Here is a 20,952-nt window from a genome sequence, read left to right as displayed (position 1 = left end):
TCCACTTATCTCTTTCACACTGACAGCACAACCCTGCACAGCACTATTTTTAAATAGACACACAGAGGACAAGATAACAAACGATTTTGAAAATAAACCATGGGCCTTTGTTTCCTGCTGTTGTAATTTAAGAATCCAGACAGGACAGGGAGTAGAGCTCAGCCTGACATTGAGTTGGTGGCTTTCAGAGAGAGGCTGACCCACAAAACAGGCAGAGCATTTGGAAATATTTGGAGATACTCCCTGCTGGGGAGGGAGAGATAGAGGAAGGCTGAGATTGGGCTGGCCATGAGTCCGAGGAGCTGGACCAGAGCTCAGACTCTGAAGAAGGGCTCATGCACATATGCAGGACCAGGTAGGGCTAGAGAACTTCTGAAGGAGCAGTGCCCCTTTGGGGATGTTTATTCCCCAAATCTGAGATAACCTCACTGATCATCACCTTCACTTCTCTCTTCTTTTTCAACTCACTAATTTGAGAGCAAAACAAAACACTTCATTTCACCAGTACTTACTTTTGGAAGCAAGCTGTTGAAATGCTGAAATATCACTTGGTATGACTTCCCACTCATTGCAAAATGGTAACAGCTCCCTCTTGCTCCATCAGGCACTGAACGGTTCCCAATGTTAGGGTAGGTTTCCTAAATTCAAAAGGGCATAGTTTCCACATGGGTTCTCAAGGAATGTCTCTGCTTTCCTGTGTTTTATGGAAGGAAGTGTGTTTAAATTACATAACAGTGGGAAGGCCAGCAAATACATAATGTATAATTTGTCCATGGAACTTAGACTTGGATGAAGAAGACACTCCTAATGTCCTCCCCAAAGTATATGAACATATGAGACATTGACAACATAATGCTTGGGATCTTGTCCTAGGAGATAATACATGTAATATTAGTCTACTAAGGAAATCCTTCCAAGGTACCAGTTAATGATTCCAAAGAAGAGTAGAAAACATTCTTTCCTCATCTTTCTTCTCCTCTTCTTGCCGACTTTTATTTCCGAAGATCTTTTACCATTCGTTCATTCATTCATTCACACATCATGCCCCAATTTCTTCCCTGTAAGATAGGCAGACTCCTTCTTTGGAGCCTAACTCCTTATAGCACTTGCCTTCTCCCCACCTCAACAGGTGACACGCTCCCTCACGGTGCCCAGCTCCTCATGCATATCCTATGTGCCATTGCACCAGTTCGACCCCTTTGCTGAAACCCTTTCTCTCCTGCCCTCCACCTATCAGTGTGTCTCATCATGCATTCTAGCCCCACCTGGTCAGCCCCAAGAGAGAGCTCCAGTGAATGCACATGCACTCATTGTGCCAACAGCTGATCATGTTTTTTCATGCAATGTTTCTCAGAGGTCCTTACATTAGTGTAAGACTCTGAGTTCAAATAGTATAAAAGGTGAGAAATTTTTTTCATTAGAAGGATCCATCTGAGGGAAAGCATTGTTTTGGGAAGAAAAACATTTTGATGTGCTGAATTGGGAGGCAAAGCAATACACCCCTCCCTTTCCATCCCCCATTGCAAAACAGCCAACGAAAGATATGCTTAAAGCATTCCACATGAGGTAAGGACAGAATTCCTTTTGTTTTCCCTGGAAAGTTAGAGACGGAAAGTGTGGTGGGAGGGAGCCAGAGAGGAGGGGAAAGCCTGAGACTGTGATGTGACTTCTCCCTGCAACAACCAAAAATTCAGTAAAGGTATTACACAGGTGAATGGGTAGTGTGAGTGGACTGTTTGTTAAAAATTAGTGAAGACCTGAGTTTTATCACATAGTGTAATGGAGGCAGCATGCATTAACACAGAAGCAAGTGAATTTGCAAAGAAATAAGCACGAGAAATCTGCTGAAAACATAGAGCTGCCATCTTTTACAGCCAATGCAATGGGGTTTGCGCCAAGTAGGGGCAAAGTCACTCTGTACAGTTGTGCAGTTTGTATACTGAACAAGGCCTACTCTGCACTTAACAATCCAAAGGGCTGGTCAGTCTTGAGGAAGGGAGTATTTCTGTAATTTACCACCTTGAGGACCATCTCCTTGAACTCACATGTAGGCAGAGGTGCTACATTTAGTGATGGGATGTCAGGCTGCTGCTCATTTTCTTCACAAAATCATAGGAAGCTTGCTATCTAGAGAAGCCCAACCCCTGTTAACTTCATGTCATGGGCACAGCAAATCTAAATACCCATGGATCTGGGTGCAGTCAGACAGACTTAAATTTTATTTCCTGATTTGCCACTTGCCAGTTGTGTGTCTTGGGTAAGCTTACCTTGCTGGGCCTCGGTTTTCTCATTTGCGAAATGAACAGTTTGTCAACTGTATAGGCTAACTGTGAAAATCAAATGGGAAATATGGGTGTAAATCATTGGTTCTCAGCCATGACTGCATATCAGAATCTTGAGGATAAAAGGGCTAGTGCAAGCTCCCAGCCTAGAGATTTGGATTTAATCAATGAAGCCTTGACACTGGAAGCTTAAAAACTCTTCCAGGTGATTTCTTTGCACAGCTAGGGCTGAGAAGTGCTGGTGGAAATGCTAAATGCTTTGCAAACTGCAGAACTCTGGACAGCTGTGAGGGGTTTCGACCATGGTGACTTCTAATGCTGAGAGAAGGCTGCTGGGACCAGGGCTATATGCCATCAGCGCAGGCCACCAGGGGGCTTTCTAACATTTTCTCACACTCTTCTGCAGTCCATTCTCTTGGTTCTCGACCAGCTGCCAAGTCACAGAGGCAGGAACAAAATCTTCTGGTTCATTGGCTTCGACAAGGATCACTTGGCTTCCTCTAGGAATCATTTCAGAATTCTTTGCCACAGTAATGGCTGTTTGAAGGTTGTCACCTAGATGACAAAGAGAGTCAGCTTGTTTTCTGTATAAATCTCTTAGCAGCCAGAACTGAGCTCTGCCTCTTCTGAGTGGCCATACCACATTGCTGGTGCTCTTTGGGGGCATTTCCCTCTATCTGCCTTATTTTATAACCATTTGGTAGGCGGAACCTCTTGCCCAAGCCTGTCCCTAGTGGTCAAAATCTATGTCTGTATCTCCCTCCCACAATAGCATCATGTCCTGAACATTGCATATTTTCAAAACAAGCACGAATGAAGAAAGACATGGTTAAGCACTTTATGACAGATCTTCAGGAGACTGACAGCCCTGAGTGGTGAAGGTAACATAGGCCCACTCTCATAACATGGAACCATCCTTGGAACATGGATTGTCATCAAGCAGAGAACAGAACACTGAAAGCTGAGCCATGCTTGGATTGGACCAGCATATGCCATGCCTGCCCCACAGCCCTGAAGGACAATCCAGTAGAGTCTTTACACCCTTTCCACAGAAGTCTCACTGAGGTTCCTGATGAGCACATATGTATTCTTGTGTTTAAACATTTACTGTGAGCTGACTGGCACTGTGCCAAGCCTGGGTAGGGAGAGGGGACATTAGACATAGAGAATGAAGTATGATCCCTGCTACCAAAGCTTATGGTCATGTTAGGGCCGCTGGTCATGTGCCAGGATAATGGGAGCCCAAGGTAACAAATGACAGCTAAGCATTTTTCCTTCTCTCTCAGCCACATGAACTCACTCAGCTCACATGGTCTTTTCTGATTCCTGGGATACATTGAATGTGTCAAGCCTCCAGAAACACGCACCAGTAATCATCACCGTCCTGATGCGGGCTTCACTCAGTTCCTTCAAGACTGGTTTGGTTTCCTTTTTCAAGCGATTCTCCATTATGAGAAGTCCCAGAAATGTCAACTCTGACTCTGCCTTCTCTCTACGGATTCAGGAGAAAATCAATTTTAAAACTTGTTTCTGTAGTCTTGACAGTTGAACTTTATTTTTTCCGCCTAAAAAAATTTCTAAGTTTTATCAATATAATACATGCATATATTTTAACAATCAGAAAGAACCCAAAGCTTGTGATGAAAACCAATAGTCCCCGCCTCCACATCTCCTCACCCCTTCTCCTTCCCGGAGGCAACCACTTCTATATCTTTTGGCAACTTCTCCCAGTTTCAACTCCATTTTTAAAAACAATGTGCTTATCTACAAATTCTGTTGGTTTTTAAAACTTTTGTTAATCATATATATATACATATGTATATTTTATTTCAAAGACCTTTTTTTGACCTTGTAATCGTTTAGACATTGATTAAGTAGGTCCTGCATATGAGATATCATCGTAATAGTCGGATATGGAATCATTCATTTCAACCTCCCTCCGTAACCTCCAGAAAATACATGACATCAGCCAAGCATTTGAAAAGTGTTCAGAATTTGAAATTGTAAGCTTATTGTCTAACTGGGTTACCTTCATTATGTGGAATGGAGTAAATGTCAGGTGACTTTTTCAAAAGTAAATGTGGGGGCCAAGATCTCTTTCTTAATCTCGCATTGTTTCTTTTTCTGTCCAGAGAGGAGTTAAGATTGCAGAAGGAGAGGGAGACTTAGGGATCTAACCTTGCTGTGTACGGTCAGTCACCCCCGATGTTGTGTCCTGTCCCACCACCATCTTCCACAGTATGTGACAGAGCTGAGTCTCAGCCTCTCAGATTCCACAAGGTGAAGCAACTTCCCTCTCCCACCATCTCTCTCTCTGGCATGGTGTAGACTATGCTTTTTCCATCTGCTGATTCAGTTGCCACTCCCCCCGACTTCCTTCACATTTTACGGAAACATACAGAAATCTCTCATCTGCACTTATCGCTTGTCTAGTTTTCTTTGATATTGTTTCTTTTCTATCATGTTGGTGAAACTTGGGAGAGAGAGGAAATAAACACATGGTCAGTAAACCTTTAGGAGAAAGATCAGAGTTGGATTTCTTGGTGAAAAAAATAACTCAAACTTAGATGGGAACATGGTAAAGAAACTTCTCTCTGGGGGTGCTCGGGTGGCTCAGTCAGTTAAGTGGCTGTCTTCGGCTCAGATCATGATCCCAGGGTCCTGGAATCGAGCCCCACATTGGGCTCCATGCTCAGTGGGAAGCCTGCTTCTCTCTCTCCCACTCCCCCTACTTGTGTTCCCTCTCTCTGTGTGTCAAATAAATAAATAAAATCTTAAAAAAAAAAAAAAAGAAACTTCTCTCTGGAGTAGAGAACAAGTTACCAAATCTTCATTCAAAAGTCCATTCACCAAATAACTACTCTGTTTTAGACCTTATAGTAGGCACTTCGGTGAATACTCAGATAATTAGATATGAATCCTGCCTTAGTGATCTCAGAGAATATTATAAAAGAAGATTTACCCAATACAGAATGTGTTAAATTCCCATCATTTAACTTCATGAGTTTCTATTTTAAATTGGACTAATATTTTCTAATTGGCTAGAACTAAAAGAAAGATCCAGAAATCTTTTCACCAGTTTATTCTGGTTTTGGTCTCTATTTTACGACTCTTCCCGTCTTTCACCAATTCAGGCACTTAGGCCTTTTGCTACTCTGCAACATTCCCAGCAAAATCCTGTGTCAGGACCCTTGTGTCCACTCTTCCTATTGCCTGCAATGTTCTTCCTCTGGATATCCACATGCTTTGCTCCCCTATTTTACCCATTTCTCTGTTCAAATGTTACCTCCTCAGAAGACTTGCTTGATCACCCCATGTAAAATGGCATTATTATCTAACTGCCCCCAGTTAGGATATATGCTTCTGAGGGCAAAGATTTTATTTTATTCAATGCTGAGTCTTCAGTGTCTTGAAGAGCATCTCACACAGAGTCAAGCTCAATAGAAATTTGCTAAACCAATGAAAGAGGGAATTTTGATAAAGTATTTCTTCTGTTTTCTAGTTTGGTTTTTTTTTTTTTTTTTTCTAAAAAAAGGAAACTTTTCTACTTCCCTTTTATGATACCAGTTTTTAAAGAAGTTTTTGATTCTCCTGATTGGGAAACTTTGCTGAATATAATTTGATTGTGCTAAAACTCAAAACACTTTTCCTTTTCTCTGTTTGAAAATAGCAACTAAATTTTAAGAAGCATAATAGGAGATTGATATTCTCTACGAAAATCTGAGATGGTTGGTAATCTAGCACATTGTATCATCACTTTCTTATTTTGCTATATTTATAATAATGGCTATCTCTCTAGTAATTTTTAAATGAGAGCATCACAACTGTACTAGTATATGGCAGCTGGGTGGTGACTATCCTTGTCTAGCTACATAAATATTTTTCTTCATACATAACCCTAGCTTTTGTTATTCAAATTTTTTGTCTTGAAATTACAAAATCCTGTGTGTTATGGGTCTTCATGCTTGCTTAAGAATAGCTAACACCTTGAATATTAAATCTGACAGTGCCATTCATTTATTTCAAAATGATCTTTGTGATTCTATTTAGAAGATTAAAATGTCGTGGCTGAAAGGCTCCTTAAAGATGATCCAATTCTATACTTTAGAGATGAGGGAAATAGACACAGTGTAAGGAAGGGACAATGATTCCATTAGAGCTGAGGGAGAGAGGTTGTAAATAGTTACACTGAACCAAGGATATCCACATCTTATGCAAAGGTGCTAATTATATATAATTGAGGGTCTCTCTATCAGCAACACAAAATCAAAGATGATAATGCATAGATAATTTGTTAGTCAATGTTCCACATTATTTCACTATTCCTTGGTCTTAGACAATTTAAAAATAACCTTTAAAAACTGAGAAACATTTTTAAAAAAAGAATCTGCAATTATCCTCTAATGAGGACAATTTATACCCTTAATGTAATGAGGAATACTGAATTCTATTTCATATAACTCAACTTGCACACGCTACCTCTCCAGATCTGAGGGAGGTGTACTATTGAGCCCTGAAAGAATCCAGGTCTGAAGGATGCAGGAAGTCTGTCACAGTGCCCATTGTCTCCTTCTTTTAAGGAGATAGGACCCCCAGTCAGTCAGCCACATAATGTTCCGAGGCTGAAGGAGTGTTGGTTATTTTTGATGGGATGATGGAACGCAGGGCAGAGATAGCTCACTGATGTCTGGGAGTCAGGAGATCTGGACTGCCATCCTTGTTCTACCGCCAACCAGCCTTGTGACCTCAGCAAGTCTTCCCCAGTATGGCTTAGAGTCACCTATTTCCAAATTAGGAGATTGGATGAGATGAGTCTCCATCTCTAGGAGGCTTCCCCGTGATTTGAGTTGTCCTGTCCATCTCCAGCATTCTTTTACCTGATGTACACAGAGCTTACTCTAGTGCCAATTTCTGAGTTCCTTACCGGGCTAATTTCTGTACTTCTGAAAGCTTCTTCATCTTCAAGTCTTTATGGGCAAGGGCAATGACACGGAAGCCTTGTACTGTATAATTCCTCAGTTTCTGTGGGAAATCCTTGGGTACTGTCAAGTGAGAGGAAAGAGGTAAATGTAAGTTCACGTTGAAGGCTACCCAGCTCCTAAACAAGACTCTGGGATCCAGTCACTGTCCCTTGTTTTAAAACTCCAAAAAACACACTTTAATAGAAAAACTACAGCTCCAGCTAAAAGCCACAAACAACTCCATCAGTGTGCTCTTATTATCTTGACAGACATGAATGCCAAAGGTACACTGGTCATTAACTGGGTGTCAAATCCACTGGTTGGGTTTAGTAAGGACAGGCCTCAGGACTGGGTCTACATGAATAAAGTGAGGGAAACAGCTGATCCACTAGACCAGGAGTCAGCAAACTACAGGCCAAATCTGGCCCATTGCTTGTTTTTGTAAATAAAGTTTTATTGAAATGCAGCCATGCCCATTTGTTTACCATCTATGGCTGCTTTGGGGCTGAGTGGTTGAGACAGATACCATGTGGCCTGCAAAACCTAAAGTATTTTCTACCTGGCTCTCTGCAGAAAAGCTTGCTAATCCCTGCTTTAGATGATAGATGATACAACGCCAACATTTATGTATTTTGGCATAGCAGTCATAACTAATATTAAAATACTGATATTTATGGTTTATAGAATACCTATGAAGGTATTAGAAAGAAGCACAGCATTATGGAAGTATATAGTGTCTTAGGTAGCAAAACACCTGATTTCTAGTCGCCACTCTACTGCCAACTAGATCTCTGACCTTGGGCTTGTTAGTTCTCTCTTCTATACCTCAATTTCCCCATTCATAGAAGGAGGGGGTATGGAAGTCTATGTTCCCATTCAGCTCAGACTTTCCATAGTTCTAAAATGTTCCAGGGGGTGGGGATCAAGGAAAATCCTGGCTCTCTCCATTTCTTAAATACAGGGGGAGAAATCACTGCAGTCGTTATTAGCATATGTCAAAGATCTGAGGTAAGGACAATAAGAAGAATTGAAAGTGCTACCAGAAGGATGAGAGGTGAGAAATGACAGGCCCAAACACTCACAATAGAGCAGGGGCAATAGTCATCAAAAATTTCAAGAAGATACTTGTATCTGTGAGGCTGAAAAAAAATTAAACACCAAATATAGGCCATCAGTCTGTGAAAGATAGAGTGATAGAGGTAATGGGAGCTCTGAGACAGATCAAAGTCCAAAAAAAGGGGCTGCTTCTAAGGTAAAAATGGCTCTAAGTAGAGGAAGAAGTTAAAGCAATCATTTGCCAAATCTAGAATTGTGTGCACAAGCTGATGGCTATCAGCAATCATAAGGAGAATATAGATGAAAATCAAGAGAAAAAGACCAATTTTACCCAAATGAACTCATTTGAATGCAACAATATTCTTACAAATCTGGGCTGCCGCTTAGAGGGTGCATAGGTTTATAAGACTAAGAAACAATACAAATCAGCTGAAAATCTAGCCTAGAAAGATGAAATTGCTGTGAAAATGATCAATTACATTGCTCTAATACCATCTAATTTACTCTAATCACTTTTTTTGCTAAGAGATTTATCTTGTCTGTATTCTCCTTCCATTGATCTGCACAAGGCCCTTATGTGTTGACAGCCCCCAGAGGTGGTGGGCGGAGCACCCCAGCTGCAGGATGAGTGCAGGAGCCAGACCTGTCCCATTGGTTCCCAGTGCATGTTCCTCATTCTTACCCTTCCTGGGGATCCTTACATCGCTTCCTGTTTTGGGTCCTGATGTTTGCTTCACATCTCCTTCCCTGATACCCCATTGTAGCTGGACTTTTCTGGATGGACCAAAGCCAGATATTTACTCTCTGCCTGTCTGCCTTGAAATTCTCATCTCTGCCTTATCATACTGGGCCCACTTCTCACTCACTGAGAAAATAATCACCTCCACATTCATTGATTTAGACTTGTGTGTTTCATGTATTTGGGCTTCTAAAATATTTTACCTCCTGAAAGAGAACAGGGTCAATTAAATGAGTACCTGTTTCAGACTTGCAGAACTTGGCCAGCATCTCTGGGGCACCCTTCATGTAGACATGGAAGTGATCCTCCCCTGCCATCTGAGCAACCACAGACATCCTCTGCAGACTTGAGGAAAATGGAAACTGATGCAGGATGGCTATGGCTTCCACAGGACTCTGTGAGAGCACCAAGAAAAGGGAGCCTAAGATGCCTGTAAGTGAGATTTAGCAGGTGCACACCAACAAACAGGGTTTGCTATGCAATGAACCCAGGGACATCATGAGGTGGTGCATTTGTCACAACATTGATACTTTTCTGCCTGTCTCTAAGGTGATTCCTTCTTCAAGTTGTCTGGTCTGCAAGGCCTTCCCCATGGCTGCCTGGAGAGATCCTAATTATCTTCCAGGCAAAGTTCACAGGTCACTTCATTAGTGGTGCTTCTCTCTCTCAAAAACAGTATTCACTCCCACCTCTGGACTCCTGCAGCTCTTTCTTCAGCCTTTATTATAGCACTTGGCACATTGTCTTGCACTTATTTGCACCTATATGGATTTTTCTACCCACCCATGTATTCCTCCAACACAGAGCCCAACACATCTAGCTCTGAATTCACTCTATCCTTTAGCACATAGCATAGTGCTGTAGCATACATAGGTACTCTGTGAGTGTTTGTTGAATAAATTAAAGGGCAGTTTCATGAATAAATTAAGGGATATATTTAGGAATCAAGGAATGAGCAAACCTATGAATACTGTTAGGATAAGGCAAAATAATAGGAATATAAAAATACGTGAAAGTCAGGGGAGATTTACCAGTTCAAAGGAGAAAGAGCCATCTGCTTTAAAAAAGCAAATCATACCCAACTGGATTTTGGTCCTGGTTTTATTATGATGTTTGAATCTGACATCCCAAATTTGTAGTAGTCTGCATTGCAATCTTCCATTATCTGTTTTGAAATGAAAATGTTCATAAGATTCCTTAGAGAAAAATAATAAGAAAGAAATACCTCTCATTTGCATAGTACTTGAATCTTTTCAAAGCCCCTTTCACATATTTTCTCTTCTAGGCCAATTATCTGAATACCATCATTGTCAAATTTCTGTTGATTGATTTATATTAAGGACCTTATTGTAGAATGTCAAAAAGCCAGAAATATGTGACTACAATTTAATAGTAACTGATGGAAGAAATGCTAGCTACAGGCCAATGGTTCTTCCTGAATGGTATGTCTAGTAACTTGACGAGAGTTTGTAGAGACATAGTCTCCAATAGAGCTGAGCACATTAGCCCTCAGATAATTTAGGATTGGGTCTTGAGATAAACATGGGATTATTTTTTATTCTATATCTATGTTACTAACCTAATTGCTTAGCTAGAGAATTAGCAAGTTAGTTGCTCTCAAATTAGAATGCACATTTGAAAATAGTTTGTATTCCTTGGATGTTACAACAGTATAAGTTATACCATCTGAGAAACCAATATTGACTGAAAATACAGGAAAGGCCGTCCATTGTACAAATCAGAAAATAGGAGACAACATCTGGCCTCTGCCCTATCACTCTCCTGTTTAATCTTGGGGACATTACTCCATTTCTCCAAGTCTCAGATTTCTTCCGAAAAATATTCTGATATCCCTTCTAGCGCTAAAATTCTTAGAGTCTACGAGGACATTTCCCGCCCCCCCTTATGTGTCATGAAAGGTTCCTAACCACCAAAGGATATTTAACTGGAGACTCCTTCTCACCTAGCTTTAAACTCAGCAAATCACCTTGTACTTTCATGCTTTGTTTGGGGTGGATACCACTGTTCTTAAAGACAGTGCTTTTTACAGAGCTAATACTAAAGATGTATGTTCCCATGCAAGGCCCCAACTTGTATGTTATTTGTACAAACAGATCAACACCCCTCAATGGAGAAGAGGCACTGTCAGAACCAGGACCAATGTCACATATAGTAATAATGACCCTAAGCAGCTCATCATTGTGTCAACTCAAATGATGCTGCTAATGACATTATTTGTAAGGATTACACTGATTCTTCCCCCATTAAGATCCAGGAAAGTGATTACTGCTTTGTCTTTATGTCAAAAGTTTCTCCACAACAAATGCTCGAATTTTAACTTACTGATATCAGAAATTTCCCTCTTAACCAGGTTTCCTCTTTCATTACTTTGGCTTCTAGAAAGCTACAATTTTCCCACTATCCATCTTTAAATTAAACTTTGTGAGGTGTATTTCATGTCCCTGCAATCATTTGTTTTCATCCCTTCACCATTCTGTTTAAATGCTGTCCTGTAGTTGATGTATTATTGTCAGTAGCTTTAAAACATTTTTTTTGAGAACAGAATAATGTAATTAATTAAATAGTGAATGAATGAGTGGCCTCCACTTGTTGGGCACTTTACAGTGCAAACAGCCCCTGTAGTCTCATAGGCTCAATGCTTACCACAAGCCTGTGAATGAGGCATCATTATTATAAATGCACACATGAGGTAACAGACTCAGAGTCTTGGTTCTGGATTTGGGGTCATGTAGCTAGAAAGTGGTGGAGTTGAGAGGTCTGCCCACCATGTCACGACAGCCACCAGGATGGTTTTATACCCCTTAACTGTCATTCATACTCAGATCAGAAAACTAAGCTGGTTGAACTGGTGGACCTTCACTTTGGTGTCTAGACCTATACTAACACAGTAGCTACCAGCCATTTGTGGTTATTTACATTTAAATTAACTAAATTGAGTAAAATTAAAAATTCAGTTTCTCAGTTGCATAGCCACATTTCAAGTAGTCGATAGCCACATGTGGCTAGTGGCTAATATACTGAACAGCACTGCTTTAGGCTATTGTTTCTCTGAGTGTGTTACGAAGATTAATTGTACCATGTTTTGGCCTGTCAAGGTTTTGTGGTCAAGTAGGTTTGGTAAATGCTGCATATCGTAGTCACTCTTGAATATTCACAGTGTACTACAATTTATTAAAGAAATCCTGTAGTTAAGAAATCAACTTTACTTTCTTAAAATAGCAGTTCCCAAAATTATTTGATCATGGAACACTTTCATGTTGCAATCATTAACAGAGTTCTTTGGAGCAGAGGTTGGGAAATTCAGGTAGAGTCAGACCTTCATTCACATATTGTTATAAATCTTCTCTGGGTTTCAACCAAAGTTAGAAAAGCTTTGCCACTCCCAGTAAGGATCCCTTCAAGTTTTTCTCATTTAGTCATACCAAGAAACTATCACCTTACCCAGGCAGTGCCCTCAAACATTTTGAGGTCCAGTGGGTCTCCCTGGATGATCCCATTGAGAAGGATCAGAGAGTGGCAGCTGGCCATGGCAGCACACAGTGGGCTCCACGGCAAAGCCTTGCCTGAGGCAAAGCTATGGACTTCCTGAAAACTGATAAAGAAGATGATTAATAAGTGAAGGTCTTCAAGAAAATCATTTTACACATTCTGCCCCTTAAATCTTACCAATATAGAGTTTTAATAATACTCAACTCTTATGATCAAATTCTTCCATAGCTCCCCATGCCCTATATGATAAAGTCTGAGCACTTGGATATAATCACAGAGACTTCTGTCAGATTATTGCAGCCAGGACCTATGGTGGGAGTAGTAGTGGAAGGCTCAGACTGACACTTGCAAGCTCTGCAGAGTAGGCTCTAGAAAGTCACACCCCAGGCAAGAGGTCTCTGGGCCAGTGAAGTAGCAGGGATGGGAAGGAAGACTGCCTGCTGGTTTCTTTTTCCTTCAAGTAAAAGCTCATCTCGACTCTGAAATGTTTCTCATAACTCAGCCCTTTGCTCTTTGTCTTATTTCCTGAAACTCCTGTCATGGATGTCCAGCATCTGAAGCTCACTTTCCTCTATGACAGTAGACTGGCTGGATTTACATTCCCCTCCTCCCATTTTACAGCCAAACAATAATTGTATCCAGTTTTCTCTATACTCCAAAATCTTACTTGGGGAAAGGGAAGGAAAGGAAGGATGAAAGCTGCAAACATCCCATTCCCCTTTCACTAGTCTGGCCAATAAAGGGCAAAGCGGTGCCTGTCTGGACAAAAGCCTGGCCCAGCCATCTGAGCAGCCAGGAGCTGAACCACATGAGTAGGGATGAACCCAAGTATCTTCTGCAATGTCGCACTGCCTGTCTGCTGTTATCTTTTGCCAGAGCTATGCCTGGCCCCATCACTGCCTTGGGGAGTTCTTGCATGACTTCTTCAATGACAGAGCCTCAGCCATGTTTGGAGCCAAGGTGGAGTATCCAGAGCTTAAGAGCTGGGGGATTTGCACTTGGACTGAGAAGGCAGATCTCAGCCCCACAGAGAAGGGAGCTAGGGCCCTCCCCTCTCTAACTCCATTCTGGGGTAACGTCTCTGTGATTGCTCTCCCCCCTCCCATGGCCAGCTTTTAGCCCATGTCTATAAAAATTTTAGCCATATATGCTTCAAGATTCTATTTCAAGTGGTATCTCTGTCAGATAGTTTTCCTCATTCTATTCATTTTCAAAACTAATTTCTACCATTTATCTACTATGTTATTCTAAAATCCAGGACTGTGTATTATATCAACCAATCATTATCATTTCTTCTTCTCTATTCTGTTATGTGTGCCTTAACAGTAGCCCTTTCCACAGCCTGTATAGTGTATAGAAGGTGGGTGCATTTGTGCCTTTTTTTCCCATGAGATGTGAGCTCTGTGAGGGAGGGGACAGAGCTCTTCTTTTCTGGACTACCTGCCTCCAACCACCACTACCACCAGCCCGCTAGCCACCAGCAAGTCTTTGCAGTTTTTAATTAAGCACAGTTCTGATTTCACCCTTTATTCCTCTGTTTTATTCATTCAATTCCTTACTCATCCAACTCATTCTATTTTTCATGTGGAGTTTGAAGGTCTACTTTCCCTGTCTGATTTTGTACTTAGAACTCATTTAAGTTAACAAATTAGAATAACTGGGAAGTAGTTCTAGTAAATTATTATATATATTTTATGTGACACTCATCCCTCACCACTGGGAGGATGGATCTGAGTAGCACGAAGATAGCCACACCAATCCCACATTCCATCTTTGCTAAAGTGCCTACCGTTTGTCAGCAGTTGGGATGGTCCCCCAGAGGTCCAGCCCATCTTCTGTAAGAGTGCCAGTCTGGAAGAAATTAGAATTGGTGTTAACATAAGATTTAGAGCTTTTAATTATATCATGACTTAAACAAAACCCAAGCTCCCAAGAAATTAAAGTAGATCTAGTTGTCCAAAGCCCTTGTTTGTAGACATCAAATTTTAAATCAGAGAAGGGTACCTGAAGGAAAGAGTCAACAAGTGACAAATGATTCCCCAAAAGCCTATGTTGATAATTAAATGACTCTAGATACTAGTCATTACAATAAAATATGAGTATTCTGTTTTTGTGTGTTTATTGTTGTACTTGCTGTTGTTAAACAAGAGGCATTCAGTGAATGGAAATCCAATAAGAACAAGAGCGAGTTTGACTTTCAGTTGGCACCTGCTCTCTTTCTAAAGCAGAGCTCAGAGTTTTTTCTTTCTTTTCAAGACTATTTAGTTCATTGTCTGCCATCTGGTTCATAGCAATTTTATGGGTGATGTGGTGACTGTCCAGATTGATAATGAAATGTTGATAAAGGGCTTTGAGAGTTTAGAGAGAAATGAAGTGCTAATAATAAATATTCATTAATGCCCATGAATGGGTTTTATTGTTAGATCAAGAGGGAAATGGTCGGGAGATTTGATTTGCTGTATTATGAGGGAGTATTTGTCACATAATGTAACAGAGAAAGCAACATGAAACTAAGTACTATCACAGCACTTTGAATTTGCTCATTGCTTCAGAGTCCACTATTAATTACAGACCCCAGTGTCTTTATGCAAGAAGCCAACTCCCTGAGTAAGCACGAGGCCCCACTGCTTCAGCACTGTCAAGGCTGAGCAAAGCACTACTAAGGGCTGGGGTGTATCCCTTTTTGCTACTGACACCCAGGTCTCTGTCATCATTCTTTTAAAAGTCATTTCTGTATTAGACAGTGAATTTCCTAGTCTTCTTTCAAATGACATTTCTGTCATTAGAAGACATTAAGTCAGCATAATGCTTTACAATGAAGTGCTTACAATACTTCCAATTTTTACAACTGAATAAACAGGGAAGGGACATTCTCAGGTTAGAGGTGAAATGAGCAGCCTCAAGGTCCAGTGGCCTGCATGTTGAAGAGAAAGAACCAGAATCCAGCCTGCCTAGACAAATGTTAAATAAATTTTGCAAAATATACAGAAAGACAAAACCCACACTGGACTTCCAATTAAAGAATGAAGGAATCTTGGTTTCGTTAATTCATTTGGACTTCACAGAAAGCTAACACGCTTTGTGTGAATTATTCCTTGAAGAACAACAGCAAAAATCTATTCGCTTCATTTCCCTTCTGCATTTTATAAGGGTCCCAACCTGTGTGTTTAGATTTCAAATCCTCTTGAGTTGTTCCATTTCAAAAAACATTAGCAGCTTAATTCAAACTGAAATGTTTTCCTGATGACCAGATTATATTTTTTAAACATCAATATTTTGAACATGAAAACAGAATTGATACTGTAGCAAAACAGAAATGGGACTGTGTTATTTCTCTATGTGAAAATGATCCTTATACAATAAAACTAGCCATGAACAGAAAGAAAACTAAATTATAGTTACAGTTGTAAAGGGAGTAAGACAGAGAAAGCAAACTTCTTAGCATAAATACTAGCCCAGGCTTGGGTTGAACTGGATAGAAAAGAGAGAATTTGTTTTATAACAAAGCAACGTAAACTAGAAATACATGAGAACAGATGTACTCAGAAGCCTGGTGGTGAATGTCTTCTAAATGGAAATAACAGTAGATGGGGCTTCAATTAATTGTGGGGTGCTTTATTCCAACAGCATATTGGTAGAGTTTTACAATGTGAAAGCTAGAAAGACACTTAGACATCATTAGAGTTCAAACTTCTCCTAAAAGGGCACACAGAAACTTAGTGCCAGATCCAGGATTTGACTTCTCATTTTACTGATTCCCAATCCAGAGTTCTTTGCATTATAACATGCTGTCATGCCACTGGGGTTTGGCCAACCGTGCTGCGGAGCAGTCCCTCAGTTGTTCTAGCACGTGAGGATGCAGAGGAAAAAAACTTTTTATGAGATGTAAAATGAACACCCTCTAGAAGAATTAGTTTTAGAAACAGATGAATATGTAATGAACGTGTTTTATAAAACTCCCTCTTATATTACAGGCACTAATGAGGCTTCTGGGTGAGTATTGGGAATCCCTCCCCAGAAAACTTCCCAGGGGCTGTTCTCTGATCCTAAAACTAAAAGGGAGTTACTGTTAAATTAACCCTAGTGGTTCCTGACAAGTGGGATTAAGGGCTTTCTTTGCCAAAGGAAACTCAACAACAATAGAATAGAAATAATCTTAGAGTTGTTCTACTTTCAGCAGGGGGCCAAGACTCATCAAGTCTACTCATGGTGTCTCTCCAGCTGGTCCTCTACTCTCCATTCTTGCTCTCCTTGCCTAAGACAACTTCTATCAAATGACATTTCTGTCATTAGAAGATATTAAGTCAGCATAATGTTTTACAGTGACGTGCTTACAATGCTTCCAATTCTTACAACTGAGTAAACAGGGAAGGGACATTCTCAGGTCAGAGGTGAAATGAGCAGCCTCAAGGTCCAGTGGCCTACAGGTTGAAGAGAAAGAACGTTCCCAGATAACCTCCTGTTATCTAGTCCTATCTCCCCTCTGTCCCTTCTCATCAATTACCCCAGATTAAATGAATAAAATACTCCTATAAAAATGTTACCCATCTTCTTAAAAAATGGTAGGGCTCCCATTCTCCTTCACGACAAGGCTCCACTCTTTAGGTTGGCATGTCAGGCCCCGAACAATTGGGCTCGCTCCTCTCTCCAGCTATATCCCCTACCACACGGCCCCCAATCTAGCCACACCCCACTGTCCTCTGTCCCCCATGTGCCACAGGCCCTGACATCCCTGTGCTTCTGATTTGCTTGCCTCTGAGCCCAGGGTCCATTTCGTCTAACAACCAAAGCCATAGCTCAAAAGTGACCTCCCACCCAAGGCAGGTAACTTCACCTCAATGCTTTGTTCATACCTCTTTCAGCATGCATTTCACTGCATTATCATTGTCTACACTTCTGTTTTACCTGCTTCCTCAGCTAAGTCATGAGCTTCTGCAGAGCAAGGAACATCTCATTAATGGAGCTCTTGGCCAATGTAGATAAGTTTAAAGGTGGCAAAGCCTTTATCAACTATTCAAATGTGAATGAAGTGAAGACATGGAGGATCCCACTGTGTTACAGCAGTTAAATTGGCCTGCCCAAGCAGAGGGCAGGATCTGAATAGCAGGTGACTGAGGCTGAGGTCCCTGCAGGTCTCCCATAGGAGAGGCACAGGAAGGGGTCTCAGGACCTGTCCCAGACTAGCAATCCTCTGCATTTGGACATACCTCTCCCCTGCCACTTCCAGGACCCTAAGCAGGGACACATTCGCTAGTCCGGAGTTTTGCTAACCTGGGGATCAAAGGAGAAAGGAGGGACTGAGTGCATAAACACAGCCATGGTCCCCTCCCTTCCTTTCCTTAAAAGAAGCAGAGGAGAAGAAGGGAATATGTTCAATTAAGCACCAGACAAAGCACTTCAGGGAACAGAAGTGTTCCTCACATTCTTTTTGCCTGAAAAAGCCAGTCAGTCATAAAAATTATTATAATAAGAGATTGTTTTAAAACCCAATACAGGCACAAAATATTAAATTTCATAGGAAAGGAATTCATGATGTGATAGCTAAACCACTTCCTTAGGACTCAGTAGAGTGGGCTCTAGAACATGGTCTCACGCTAGCTCACTGTGTGACCTTCTCTGGGCTCAGTGTTCCCATCTGCAAAATGAGTGCAGTGAGCCAGGCATTCTTGGAGGCCTTTTCCAGCTCTGCTGTATCTTGAAATCATTAACCTCCAACCTGGAAAGTTTAAATCATACTTTGTCAAAGCACACGAGGTTTATTTGCCCACACGTATTGATTCTCTGTGGGGAGATACAGAAGATTTTCTTTTTCTTCAGCCTCTTTTGTGCATACACGATGCCTGTGGTCAGGGCAGCTGGCAGCACTGGAGGTACAGTTACGGTGAAGAGGAGCAGGGCCATGGCTGTAGTATCTCTTGAAGAAACCTGAGGAGGGAGGGACATACAGGTCAGCGCAGCAGAGCAGTCTGGTACCCTTTCTGGCACCATCTCCTGTAATAGCACAGGAGCTCTAGAAACTCAAGAGTATTCAAAGTGAGCTGGCTCTTGGTGGGGTTGAGAGTTCTCTTGGGTGTGTCTAAGGAATGGACAAGTTGTCTCCCACTGAGAACAAAGGAGACTCTGAACCCTACTGGATGTCCACTCTGCCCTTTCCTGACTCTGTTTCTCTTCACTTAGCATTCCCTCCACCCAGAGTGCCATCCCTCCTCTGCTCACCATAACACACCCTCTGGACTCCCCAGGCATGGAGACCATCTTGGAGTTGTAACATTTCACACACTGGCTTGACGGTTGGGTTTTAAATCTCCCTCAGTAGCTTCCAAACTCCTTTGGGTGCAGCAGCTGTGGCTTATACATCTTCGAAGTCATTTTCAAGTTCATCTTATTCATCTCTAGATACAGAGCCTAGCACAGTTTCTGACACAGAGGAGGTACCCAGCACACATATGAAATGAGTGGTGACCTGATAAAAATGATGACCAAGATTCTGCTAAGATCTCAACATGTATTATCTGTTATAGGAAAGTCAATAGTAAAAATAGCTTGCTCTCACTGCTCATGTTCTAGGGTGGGCCTTGTGTTAGGCTACATACATTATTTAGTGACTCCCCATAAAAACCTTATGAGGTAAATACTGTTATTTTTTCTATTTAACAGATAAAGAAACCGAGGCTTAAAAAATTAAATAACTTCCTCAAGCCACCTGCTAGTTAAATGGTGAGGATCTGAACCCTAGTCTGTCCCACTGCAGGGAACAAGTATGTGACCGTTGTGTTATACTATCAAGCCAGTTCACATGGAGTCAAGATCCTAGTCAGGTCTGCAGAAATTCACATGACTGATAAAGAGTGGAGGCAAGATCAAATCACAGGATGGCTTGTTTTACTTTTCAAATGCTCTAGATACTATGCTTTACCCTAGATTTTTATGAAATCAACCATAATTTTAGCCATAAAGTGCTCGTCTGACTACTGGAAACACAGATTCAAGTTTAGGAACAATGCCTGCTAGATACGTCATTGATCCAATCTCAGTTTATTACAAAATCCATCATTCCTTGCTTTTTCCAACTACAGCCACAGAGTGTTGACCGTGAGGACTCAGTCCTGTCAAGTCCTGAGCCAGTACAGATAGAGACAGCCAACAGGGCCATAGGTTATGACCCACAAGAAGACGGGGTTTGTGATTAGTGTTGCTACTTGGTGTATATTGGATGTTGAGTCCCACTCAGGAAAGTTTCATTCCCAATCACTGCAGGGGCTTCTTAGTCCACACAAGAGAGCTTTTTGCTTGTTTTCCTGTCCAACACTACTCTTCCCCATATAAAACTGGCACATTGCCTCAAGTTCCAGCCCTACTAGTTTTAACAGTCTGCAGAGCTCTTTCCAGGGTCCATTCTACTGGTGCCAATATACCATGGCTTCCTTTGCCTGACCTAGAAAAGCTCCCTGGGGACTGTAATGACTACCCAGAGTACAAGTGTGAGCATGAACATTGCCTGGAAATTCTTGTGACTGTCCAGTAATATATACCTCTCTCCCCAATAACACACACATAGAATGCACTAAAGCTACCAATTTGGGCATTGTAATTAGGGTCACCCATACCCAGTTTCATATCTATGTTTGGACCCTTTTATTCACAGTTTTTTCTTCTTCCCTATGAGCCACATTGCTAACATCCTAATATGTCTTACAGAAGAGACTGCATGGTTTCCCACAGAATCAGATGCTCAGGACCAGAAAGGACTTCAGAGGTCATTTGTGACAACCCTTCTCTGTCCAGCCAACATAACTATGAAGAGGGACATTCAAATGAAACCAGACACCATGAAGCTTAAAAGGAAGTGTGGATCCATGCAGCATACATTTCTGTAAAAGTGGACATTTATAATTTATATATATATATATTTTTTAAGAGAAAGAGGGGAGAAGGAAAGGAGGAGGGGCAGAGGGAGAGAAAAAATCTCAAGCGCTGAGTGTGGAGCCTGACACAGGGCTTGATCTTACAACCCTGAGATCATGACCTGAGCTGAAATCAAGAGTCGGATGCTTAACTGACTAAGCCACCCAGTCACCCCTGTAAAAATGGACATTTAATTCCATTTCAGAACCTAACAGAACACAGAGCAATACATTGCCTAAATGGTCTGTTGGGTATGCCTTGGGCAATGTACACACTCAAATATTTCAACATTCTCAAATAATCCAAATTCCTAGGCATGGAATTCAAGATTCCCTTCAATGTAACCTATTTCTACCTTGCTAGGCTTAATGTCTCAGTTGCTCACTGGTTCCAGAAGACCCATCTGCATTTCTTGCTTTGTCCTTTGCTCACTCTAATTAGTATGCCCTTTCTGCTCTCTGATCTGATTGACTAAGTCCTCTCCATCCTATCAGACTTG

The 20,952-nt window shown here is 41.3% G+C and overlaps 1 protein-coding gene across 1 annotated transcript in view; it reads right to left on the bottom strand.

Annotated features, from left to right (window-relative positions):
- Window positions 1-20,952, bottom strand: part of ATP13A5 (ATPase 13A5) — a 123,411-nt gene that overhangs the window by 46,430 nt on the left and 56,029 nt on the right. The window contains exons 12-20 of the mRNA XM_073903541.1: window positions 18,285-18,473; window positions 14,338-14,399; window positions 12,501-12,651; window positions 10,117-10,203; window positions 9,277-9,433; window positions 7,207-7,324; window positions 3,650-3,774; window positions 2,677-2,837; window positions 513-638 (exon numbers count right to left, since the gene is read on the bottom strand). Coding sequence (XP_073759642.1) covers window positions 513-638; window positions 2,677-2,837; window positions 3,650-3,774; window positions 7,207-7,324; window positions 9,277-9,433; window positions 10,117-10,203; window positions 12,501-12,651; window positions 14,338-14,399; window positions 18,285-18,473 — 1,176 coding nt within the window. The remainder of the gene's footprint in view (window positions 1-512; window positions 639-2,676; window positions 2,838-3,649; window positions 3,775-7,206; window positions 7,325-9,276; window positions 9,434-10,116; window positions 10,204-12,500; window positions 12,652-14,337; window positions 14,400-18,284; window positions 18,474-20,952) is intronic.

This window comes from Callorhinus ursinus, unplaced genomic scaffold (genome assembly GCF_003265705.2).
Source record: "Callorhinus ursinus isolate GAN/ISIS: 27379988/994484 unplaced genomic scaffold, GSC_fseal_2.0 scaffold1, whole genome shotgun sequence".
Taxonomy (NCBI): Eukaryota; Metazoa; Chordata; class Mammalia; order Carnivora; family Otariidae; genus Callorhinus; species Callorhinus ursinus.
The sequence above is the reverse complement of the archived record's forward strand: the minus strand, read 5'-3'. Positions and strand labels throughout refer to the sequence as shown.